Raw genomic sequence first — 11,182 nt, forward strand, 5'->3', positions numbered from 1 at the left:
AGGCAAGCTCTCTACCACTGAGCCACCTTCCCAGCCCCACCAAAGTATTTTCAAGGAAAAAAAAAAAAAGTCAAAGATAGACACTTGTCTTAAACAACAGTAACATGGGACTGGGAATGGTAGAGTGCGTGCCTCACATGCATGAAGCCCTGGGTTCGATTCCTCAACACCACATACACAGAAAAAGCCAGAGCTGGCGCTGTGACTCAGTTGGTAGAGTGCTAGCCTTGAGCAGAGAAGCTCAGGGACAGAACTCAGGCCCTGCCGTCGAGCCCCAGGAATGACAAAAAATAAAATAAAAAGAGGTTATTAGAGGAGTCCTTGGGAGCTGTATCTTCCCCACCACACGCTATCTTGCCAGCACGTCCCCAAAGAAACTCCTCTACTAAAAACCACCAAGTCCCCGACTGGGCTGCGAAATGCGGCTTAGTGCTACAGTGCTTGCCTTCAATTAACCACTAGGGAGAAAAAGGATGGAGGGGGAGAAAACAGGCAGTGGGGGTAACAATGAAGAAATGTACTCAGGCCCGGCGCCGGTGGCTCACGCCTGTAATCCTAGCTACTCAGGAGGCTGAGATCTGAGGATCATGGCTCAAAGCCAGCCCGAGCAGAAAAGTCCGTGAGACTCTTATCTCCAATAAACCACCAGAAAACCGGAAGTGGTGTGGTGCTTGAGTTGAAGAGCGACAAAAAAACAAAGAAATGTACTCAGCCGGGCACTGGGGTGCTCAGGCCCTTAACCCTAGCTACCTCCTGAGGCTGAGTTCTGAGGATGGTGGTTCAAAGCTAGCCCGGGCGGGAAAATCCAACAAACCACCGGAAAACCGGAAGTGGCGCTGTGGCGCAAGTAGTAGAGCCCAGGGACAGCACCCCCAGGCACCACCGAGAGAGACAGAGACTGGTTTCCTTACTTGTGTAACTACAGCTCCCCCGACAGCACAGCACCCTTACCCTAGAATAAAACTAAAATTAACTACGTGTGCCTCTTACAACAAGACTCAAAAGAGTAAATAAAGAGAAAAAGGACGGAATTGGAACCGGACCCGTGGTTCAAGGTGGTAGAAGGCCGGCCTAAGGCAGGAAAAAACAAACAGAACGACTTAAGACCGGGTCAGGTTTCAACTCGCAAGCTAAGTACCAAAAGGCACTCCAAGGGTCACATCGCGTACAGTCACTTGCGCTTCAGAGGTCTGCAAGGGAAGTGGCAGTAAACGACACAACCAGCGAGAGGCGATAGCATGCTCTGATCTTTGACAGCTTTAGATCCCCGAGAGGGGTGCACCGTTCCTGGAGATACTGCAATACCAGGTCGATGCGTGGAGCGGACGGAGCAAGCTCCTATTCCGACTCCTAGCTCCAAAAATCCATTTAATATATTGTCCTCGGATAGAGGACGTATCAGATATTAAACTGATAAGAACAGATACTACACTTGATCTTAGCCAAAAGGCCGAGAAGCGATAACTCAGCGCCTCCCTCTCCGCCTTGCCGCCCTCGCCTCCCACACATTCAACTCGCGGCGAGCGCCGGGGGCTTCGCTCTCGCTCTCCTTTCCTGCGCCCCGTCCTCACCCGCGCGCCCCTCCAAGACCCCCCCCCGCGCGGATCTCCTACTCTTCCCCGTTTTCACCAGAACCTTTCCGGGCCCGGGGGTCCCGCGCGGCGGGGCTGTAGAGCCGCTTCTCATTTGCAAGTCCCGCCCTTCACCGGCCTCCGGGGGCGTGGCCAACGGGGGCCGACTCCACCTTCGCGACTGCTTAAGGCGTGCTGGGAGACCCAGTCGGAGAGGCAGGCGGAGCCTTTTGTGGGGCCTGGGGGCGGGAGGAAGGGGGCGGCGGTCGTGGGGCTTGAACTCTCGGGCCTGGGCGCTGTCCCGGCGCTGTTCAGCTCAAGGCGAGCGCTCTACCACAGCGCCACTTGCGGTTTTCTGGTGGTTAATCGGAGATAAGAGCCTCACCGGCTGGCTTTGAACCGCGATCCTCAGATCTCAGCCTCCCGAGTAGCTAGCATTACAGGCGGGAGCCACCGGCGAGCGGCGCCCCTCGCCCCCGGTCCCCTCCTCCCCCCCCCCCACTTTTTTTTTCTTTAACAACTCAACAGGAAGACTCCACCGGAGGATTGGGGCTGAGCGGAAAGAAGGGTCCGGGAGGCGGCGGGAGACAGCCTGAGGTCCAAATTTTCCTGAAGGAAGACAAGCTTGTCTAGGTTGTGCTGCATAAGAAGCCCTTTACCCCAACCTTGAATCCTGCCTCTGAACCTTGACCTTGACAGGCCTGAACTCCCCCCCCCCACTTCCCTATGCCCACAGCCACCTGCTTCTCTACTCAGTAAGGGCTCTCCTGGGAGGCCTAGCACAGCCTGTCCGCCAGGCCACAAAGGACATGCTCCTCATCTCTTGACTCCTGCTGGCTCCTTAGAGACCTCTCCTCCCAGCGCCAGTCCTTGTGGAACCATGTGCTCTGGAGAGAACTATTCTTGCACTGTGCCTTCTGTGTGTGTTGGGGGGGGGGGGGGGGTGAGGGCTGTGCCTGCGTGCCCGTACTGGGGCTTGACCTGGGGGCCTTGTACTCTTTTCTTTTCTTTTTCACTCCAAGCTGTGTTCTACCTCTCGAACCACACCTCCACTTTGGGCTTCTTGCTGCTCTCCTGGAGATAAGACTCTCTCAGATTGGTCTGTCCCGGCTGGCTTCCAACCTTGATCCTCAGATCTCAGCCTCCTGAGTAGCTGGGATTCACAGCTGGGAGCCACTGGCGCTCAAACAACCCACCGCGCCCTGAGGCGACACTCCTCCAACTCTGCAGCCACCACTGGACCTCGCTCTCAGGACCCCCCATCCCTCAGCCCATCCCGTCCCCTGTGATTTCCCGGCTTTCACGCATCCAAAGACTGCTCCCTTTTCCTTACTTTGGATACTGGCTTCCCTTGGCTTCAAAGGCCCTTGTGGACTTGTGGGGTTTAATTTGTTGGGGTTTGGTGGTGGTGGTGGTGGTTGTTTGGCCATATTAGGATTTGAACTCAGAACCTCATGTTTGTTGGGCAGGTGCTCTGGCGTTTCAGCCATACCCTCAACCCCAGTTTGGGGGTTCCCCAGAGCCTCGTGTTTCCTCCTATTCCTCCTCATGCTACTTTCAATCTCCATCTCATTTCTCCTTCCTTCTTCCCTTCCTGCCTTCCTTCCTCCCTTCCTCCCTCCCCCCTCCCTCTTTCTTTCTTTCCTTTCTTTTTTCTTTTTGTCTGTCCTGGGGCTTGAATTCTGAGCCTGGGCGCTGTCCCTGAGCTCTTTTGCTCCCACTTGAGCCACGGCGCCACTTCTGTGTTTCTGGTGGTGAATTGGAGGTAAGGGTCTCTCAGACCTTCCTGCCGGGGCTGGCTTTGAACAGCGGTCCTCCGATCTCAGCCCCCTGAGTAGCTAGGATTTCGGGAATGAGCCACCGGCGCCCGGCTTTCTCCTTTCTTTATTTTTTAAGCTTTTATGGTGCTGGACCCGGGCTTGAAGTCAGGGTCTGGGTGCTGTTCTTGCGCGTTTGTGTACACGTCCCGCAGGCATCCCAGCTCTTCAGGACCCGCGTCCTTTGTGCGGCTTCCTCCTGCCTCGCCTCAGTGGTCTCTCGACCTTTCCCTCTCTCCCCCCTCCACCTCTTTTCTTTTACGGGTCACGGGGCTAGAAGCAGAGTCTCGGGCCCTGTCCCTCAACTTCTTTTCTGATCAATCCACCGCTTGAGCCACGGTGCCACTTCCGGTGGTTTTTTTCTTTGTTCCTTTTCTGAGTAGTTCATTGGAGATACAAGTCTCACCGACTTTCCTCCCCGGGCTTGGCTTGGAAACGCGATCCTCAGAGTTCAGCCCCCGCCCTTCCCCTTGAGTACCGAGGATTACAGGCGTGGGTCCCCGGCGCCCGGCCTCCACCTATGTCTTTGGTAAATGCACAGAAAATCCAAGTTAGACCGAAGGTAGACACTTTGCTCAGATAGATGCTCATTTTAGCTAGGTCAAATCCACACGCAAAAAAATATCCAAAGATGGGCTGGGAAGGTGGTTCAGTGGTAGAGCGCTTGCCTTGCATGCATGAGGCCCTGGGTTCGATTCCTCAGCACCGCAGAAGCAGAAGCAGCCCGAAGTGACGCTGTGGCTCAAGTGGTAGAACGCTAGCCTTGAGCTGAAGAGCTGAGGGTCAGCGCCCAGACGCAGAGTTCAGGCCCCACCATCCACACACACACACACACACACACACACACACACTCTCTGGAAAGTCAGCGTTTCCATCCTCAATATGTACGTAGGAGTCGCCCTGGCGGGAAAGGAGCCTTCCAAGGAAGCAGAGAACCAGACTAAACTGCTGCACCTTTACCTAACTTTTCTTTCGATAGTAGGCAGTGACCAAGATGGCCGCCAGGGGGCGGCGTTGGCTCAGCTCCCGCCCGTTGGCGTGCCCTGGAGCGAGTTCGGGATGGTTGACTGGGACAGGGGAGCCTTGGGGCCCTTCCAGGCCTTCTGCGCCCCAACTGTGACAGGTGCTGTCTTCATTTTGTTCGTGGAGAAGCTGAACTGGGATTTGCACACCGGGACTTTCTGAGTCCTAAGCTGATAACTGCTCCTACGCGTCTGTTCCTAAAGGATTCCTGCTATTCACTTAGGCATGGACTTGGTTAAAATGCTGCAGAGGGCCAGGCATGGTGATACATGCCTGTAATCACAACGTTCCAGAGGCTCGAATTGGAGGCCTGCCTGAACTACATAAAAAGGTGCAGGCCAGGCTTGCGTATCTAGCGAGACCCTGTGTGAAAAGAAAGAAAGAGCTAAGCGCCAGTGGCTCATGCCTGTAATCCTTTCCTGCCAGCCTGCACAGTAAAGTCCATGAGACTTTTATTTCCAATAACCCAGTAGAAAACCGGAACTGGGGCCTTAGCTCAAGCAGTAGAGCGCTCACCTTGAGCTGAAGAGCACAGGGACACCACCCAGGCCCAGAGTTCAAGACCCTTGGCCAACTCTTGCCCTCCAGGGCTGAGTGTAGTAGGACAGCTGGCTTGGAGGAAGGGTGATGTAGCAGCTGGAATTTGATCCAGGTGGGAAGCTAGCAGGCGGAAGCAGACACTCTCAGCTAGTCTTTCCCTCTATGAGAGACACTTAACTAACTCCCTATACTTTAGCCTGGTTCTGAGTTTGCCTCTTTGAGAGGCAAATTCTGTTGCTTTTCCTTCTTGATATGTATCAGCCACAGAGATGCCCTTCTTTATCCCATCTTTCCCCACTCTCCATTGCAATTCCTGGTCCATCAGAGCAGGTCCTTATCCACCTTACTCAGAACCTACAATGACATCTAACACCTACTAGCTATTCCATGTATCAATGTTAAATGTGTACAAGTCCAAAATGTTTTTTTCTGTGAAGAAATCCCTGAGGGTATGGGGCCTGGGCTGAGGGGCTTGAACTCAGGACCTGGATGCTGTCCCTTAACTTTTTCACTCAAGGCTCTATTATTTGAGCTACAGCTCTACTTTGGGCTTTTTGGTTAAGAGTTAAGAGTCTCATGGACTTTCCTGCCAGGTGCTGGTTTTCAACCACGATTCTCAGATCTCAGCCTCCAGTGTAGCTAGGATTATAAGCGTGAGTCCCCTGGGCTGTGATCTTGTGAGAGGAAGGCTGTGGAAGTGAGGCTGCTAGAAGAATACCCCATTGATAGTTGGAGAACAGCCATTTGGGCAAGGTAGGAGTGGGGAAGCAGGGACGAGAGTTCCTGGTTAAAGGAGGCAGAGAGTGGGAGAGAGTGGGTTTGTCCACAGCTCCAGTCCTTCACTCCTCCCCAGCCCCACCTCCTCACTCCCATTTGTGCACCAAGACCTTTTCAGCAAACTGGGGAGATAAAGGGTGGAGTGAGATTGTCAGTTTCATTTCCTTTATCAGATATGTGACAATTTCTATCTTGGGTGTGAATCTCAGGAGACTTTTTTTTTTTTTTTGCCAGTCCTGGGGCTTGAACTCAGGGCCTGGGCACTGTCTCTGAGCTTCTTTTACACAAGGCTAGCAGCCTACCACTTGAGCCACAATGCCACTTTCGGCTTTTTCTGTTTATGCAGTGCTGAGGAATCCAAGCCAGGGCTTCATGCATGCTAGGTGAGCACTCTACCACTGAGCTTCCTTCCCAGCTCTCAGGAGAGATTTTATAGGAGAAATGTTAAAGCCTCAAATGTGGCAGAAGAAACAAAAAACCTGTGTGTATTCAGTTTCAGAGTCATTCTAACCATTGCTCAAAGCCAAGTTTGGCCAATTTCTAGCTGGGTAACTTTGGATAAATTACCTAACTTTTCCAGTGCTCCTGTGTGCTTCAGATCCTTCCCTCCTCCTCTCTTCTTCCTCTTTTTCCTGGAGTTTGATCTCAGCCTTGAGCTCTCTGCTTTCTTGCTCAAGGTTGGAACTCTACCACTTGAGCCATGCATCTAGCCCAGCATTTTACTGGTTAATTGGAAATAGAGTCTCCCAGACTTTTCTTTTCTTTTCTTTTTTTGGGTCCAGTCGTGGGGCCTGAACTCTGGGCCTGGGCGCTGTCCCTCAGCTCTTCAGCTCAAGGCTAGCACTCTACCACTTAAGCCACAGCGCCACTTCCAGCTTTTTTCTTTTTGCTTATGTGGTGCTGAGGAATCGAACCCAGGGCCTCAAGCATGCAAGGCAAGCGCTCTACCACTGAGCCACCTTCCCAGCCCTCCCAGACTTTTCTACTCAGGCTGGCTTCCAACTTAGATTCTCTAGGTCTCAGTCTCCTGAGTAGCTAGAACTACATGAGCCACCAGTGCCCAACCAGCTCTTTTCATACTAACCTTACTTCCTGAACTTGAGTTGCATATTACAAGAGGCAAAGATTAAGTGCCTGGGTTAATCCTAGGCTTGGGCCTGTCATTGGATAGGGCAGTGGTTGTCCCATCCCTGGGTCTGCTCTGTATCTGTCTCTTCTAAATTTGCTCCACTCCTGGGTGTTGCTGTAATCTGTCACCCCCTAGTCTGGGGTGATAATAGTGAATTTTCTCAGGTCCTAGACTAATTTCCTAAAGTCTTCAGGGATTTCAGGAGGCTCCCTGTATTGTTGGGGTGGGTGGGAGTGGGCCAGGTGGCTGATTGTGTAGCAGGAAAGGCGGGGAAGAAGGAGGTGGCAAGGCATGCTGGTGTTAAACAGATGGAAACTTATTTATCAGCACTTGGTTGAGGCTGGTGAGCAGGAAAAGGGCTGGCCCTGCTGTCTGGCAATGACTTCCTCTCTTCCTTTTCCAGTCCCCTTTCCATACAGCCTTTGAAAAGTTTATCCTACTGGCATCCACTGTGTCCTTTTGGTCACAGTGCCCTTTGTGACATCCTTTCAGGGCTGCCCCTTATGAAATGGTCGAGGTAATTCGGTCCTGTGTCCCTTCTAACTGGTCTAACATACAACTAGGGAGCTTCTGGAAAGCTTTCCTGAGGCTTCCAATCAACATTTTCTCTGTGTACTCTAAAATTCTACAAGGATTTATCTCAGGATTTATAGAGGCCCAATTTAGCCAAGCACTGGTAGCTCACACCTGTAATCCTAGCCACTCAAGAGACTCAGATCTATGGATCATAGTTCAAATGAACCTATACAGAACCCTTATCTCCAATTCACTGGCATAAAGCCAGAACTGGAGCTGTGGTTCAAGTGGTGGCGAGCTAGCCTTGATTGAAAAAGCTAAGGGAAGCCAGGTGCCGGTGGCTCACACATATAATCCTAGCTACTCAGGAGGCTGAGATCTGAGGCTCACTGTTCAAAGCCAGCCCGGGAAGGAAAGTCTGTGAGACTCTTACCTCCAAGTAACCACCAGAAAACCAGAAATGGCGCTGTGACTCAAGTGGTAGAGCTCTTCAGCTCAAGGTGAACGCTCTACTGCTTGAGCCACAGCGCCACTTCCTGTTTCCTAGTAGTTTACTGGAGATAAGAGTCTCACTGACTTTCCTGCCTGGGTTAGCTTTGAACCGTGATCCTTAGATCTCAGCCTCCTGAGTAGCTAGGATTACAGCGTGAGCCACTGGCACTGGGCTTCCCTGAGCTTCTTTTGCTCACCCCCCCCCCCCCCCCCCCCCCCGCAAAAAAAAAGAAACAATGGGGTTAACACCACCAATTAGCTATTTTATAAGGCCCCAGATTAACTCTGGCTTGGAAAATCAATTGTGAAAGGTAAGGAGACAGACTTATAAGGCTCTATGGGAATATATATATATATATATATATATATATATATATATATATATTTTTTTTTTTTTTTTTTTTTTTTTTTGGGTCCAGTCATGGGGCCTGAACTCTGGGCCTGGGCGCTGTCCCTCAGCTCTTCAGCTCAAGGCTAGCACTCTACCACTTGAGCCACAGCGCCACTTCCGGCTTTTTTTTCTTTTTGCTTATGTGGTGCTGAGGAATCGAACCCAGGGCCTCTGGCATGCAAGGCATGCGCTCTACCACTGAGCCACCTTCCCAGCCCCAGGAATATATTTTCTTTGGCCTAAGGGAGTGCATGTGGGCAGGTAGCTCTGTGGGAATATTAAGATATTTCACAGCTGGGCACCAGAGGCTCATGCCTTGAACTCTAGGTACTCAGGAGGCTGAGATCTGAGGATCACAGTTCAAAGCCAGCCTGACAGAAAAGTCCCCATGAGACTCTTACTTCCTATTAATCATTCAAAAACCGGAAGTGGAATTGTGGCTCAAAGTGGTAGCGATCTAGAGTAAAAGAGCTCAGGGGCAGTGCCTGAGTTCTGAGTTCAAGCCCCACAACCGAAAAAAAATATAACTATTTCTCTCTCCTCTGGAGTCAAATACTTGCCACAGCTCCTTCTCTTTCTCCCACCACCCAGCCCTGATTAATCCTAGGCTTCATTAAACATATTAGCATACTGTAGAAAAAAAAATCAAAGCAGATACAGCCTCATCAAACGTGCACCACAGCCAGCCTGCTTACCTTCTTTCCCCACCCCTTCACTGAGGGCCCGCTGATTGGTCCATTCCACGTGACGTCACCAGAGGGTATTTAAATACAGAGTCCGAGACCTTGCCGCAGAGTCGGCACTTTGAGCAGGCTGGGTTGCAGATAACGGAGGCAGCGTCGCGGCTTGGACCAGGGAAGGCTCCCGGGAGTGCTGCTGACGACAGGTAAAGGTGCGGTGCGGGGCTGGGGAGCCGGTGTCCCTAATCGGCTGTTAGAGGAAGGCTTACAGGAGAGTATCGCAGGGTGGAGGGGAAGGGGTCGCTTGCAAAGGCTCGAGATTGCAGCAGCAAGATTCGTTGCCTGCACCCTGACTCTTAGTTTGGGAGCAATGCTCAGCTTCTCCTTTCCTGCGAGGATTTCTCGCCTGGGGAATGGAGGTGTCGATATTTACTTCCATTCCGCAGCTCGGAGAAGAAGCTCTGAAAGTGGATTTTCCATGGGATTTCGCCCTCACCCTTCACTAGAGCCTCCTGAGACCTGAGTTTCTCTAGTTCTTAGGAGCCCCGGGGAGGGGAATCCCTGCAACTGCTTAAAAACAAAAAAAGGCAAAATTAATAGACAAAAGATGACTGATTTAGGAAAGATCAAAAAGTTGCAAATTATGCATGTCAGGAAAAGTCTCTTTTTCCTTTCATGACCTTTTCCTGTTTAGAATGCCCAGTGTGCTCTTATTAACTTGATAATTTCAAAGCCTCCTTCTTAACTCTACAGGACATTCCGAGACCTGCTCCTCAGCTCTGACCTAAACCCTAACTCACAATGGGGAACCACTTGACTGAGATGGCACCCACTGCCTCCTTCTTGCCCCACTTCCAGGCCCTGCACGTAGTGGTTATTGGGCTAGACTCGTCTGGAAAGACCTCTCTCCTTTACCGCCTCAAGTTCAAAGAGTTTGTCCAGAGTGTCCCTACCAAAGGGTTCAACACTGAGAAGATCCGCGTACCCTTGGGGGGGTCCCGTGGAATCACCTTCCAAGTGTGGGATGTTGGGGGTCAGGAGAAGCTGCGACCCCTGTGGCGCTCTTACACCCGCAGGACAGATGGGTTGGTGTTTGTGGTGGATGCTGCAGAGACTGAGCGGCTTGAAGAGGCTAAGGTGGAACTACATCGAATCAGCAGGGCCTCGGACAATCAGGGGGTGCCAGTGCTGGTGCTAGCTAACAAGCAGGACCAGCCTGGGGCACTGAGCGCAGCTGAGGTGGAAAAGAGGCTGGCAGTCCGTGAGCTGGCAGCAGCCACACTGACTCATGTGCAGGGGTGCAGTGCTGTGGACGGGCTGGGCCTGCAGCCCGGCCTTGAGCGTCTGTATGAGATGATTCTCAAGAGGAAGAAGACAGCCCGGACAAGCAAGAAGAGACGGTGACCTGAGATACCACCCCTCCATACCTACTAGGGGGTCTGTACGCTTGCATAGTCAGACAGTGCCTAGGATGTCTGTCAGCCTGGGGTTCAGGATCTGCCCATCTCAATGAAGGACTGAGGAGAATGGGGGTCCTGTTTTGGTGCCACGTTGGGGGAAGGATGGCAGGCGGGACGTCTTTACATCTCTCCTTCCCCCTCACCTCTGGAGAAGTTAGGGGCTATAAGACTGTGGAGGCTTAAATGTAAATGCTGGCTCTACCTCGACTCTGCTTCTCTTTTCCTTTCTCTAGCTTTCTCTTTGGATATTTGGAGCAGGATAGAAGCTTGCTCAGAGAGTGCATTTGGGGTGAACGAGAGCTATCTTTTTTCCTTTTCTGCTTCCCCAGCTAGGGAGGGTCTTTCTCCCCAGCTGCTTTTCTAGGGACATCAGTTACAATAGTTTTTATTTTTGTGTCTGTGTGAGTGTGCCAAGAATCCTTCCCCACTACCCTTTTTATAAACTATGTGTACCCTCTGTTATTATGAACTATTTTTTTTAGCATTTTGCCTGTAAGTTATTAAAGATTGATGATTCTAGCTCTTACTTTGGCGTGCCATTTTCTTCTCTCCTTATTTAGCTGCCGTGAAACTCCAGGATTTCTGTCTGGGGTGGGAGGAGGAGGGTTATCTTCAGGCTGAATTTGCAAAACAAACACTCATAAAAATTAGATTATGAACTAAAGGGGATAATGGGTGAGAACTATTGGGGTAAGTGAAAACCTCTTAAGCTATCTCTACCCTGATCTCAGTAGTTTTTGTGAAGGTCACATTCCTTTCCTCCCCTCCCTTTGTCCTTTGGTTCCT

The 11,182-nt window shown here is 51.5% G+C and overlaps 1 protein-coding gene and 1 non-coding gene across 3 annotated transcripts; one reads left to right on the plus strand and one right to left on the minus strand.

Annotated features, from left to right (window-relative positions):
* Nucleotides 1-1,271: 1,271 nt before the first annotated feature.
* LOC122103611 lies at nucleotides 1,272-1,462 on the minus strand. Its single transcript, XR_006146787.1, has one exon. It is a non-coding gene; the product is annotated as a U2 spliceosomal RNA (small nuclear RNA).
* Nucleotides 1,463-9,053: 7,591 nt separating this feature from the next.
* Nucleotides 9,054-10,922, plus strand: Arl4d (ADP ribosylation factor like GTPase 4D). 2 transcript variants are annotated; one of them, XM_042673641.1, is made up of 2 exons: nucleotides 9,054-9,148; nucleotides 9,690-10,922. In XM_042673641.1, the coding sequence occupies exon 2, from the start codon at nucleotides 9,738-9,740 to the stop codon at nucleotides 10,338-10,340; it is 603 nt and encodes a 200-aa protein (XP_042529575.1). In that variant the 5' UTR covers nucleotides 9,054-9,148; nucleotides 9,690-9,737; the 3' UTR covers nucleotides 10,341-10,922. The 2 variants fall into 2 exon arrangements, with proteins under 2 accessions (XP_042529575.1, XP_042529574.1); XM_042673640.1 differs by having other exon boundaries at nucleotides 9,054-9,142.
* Nucleotides 10,923-11,182: the final 260 nt, after the last annotated feature.

The sequence above is a fragment of the Dipodomys spectabilis genome, unplaced genomic scaffold, assembly GCF_019054845.1.
Source record: "Dipodomys spectabilis isolate Male_0828 unplaced genomic scaffold, ASM1905484v1 ptg000018l, whole genome shotgun sequence".
Taxonomy (NCBI): Eukaryota; Metazoa; Chordata; class Mammalia; order Rodentia; family Heteromyidae; genus Dipodomys; species Dipodomys spectabilis.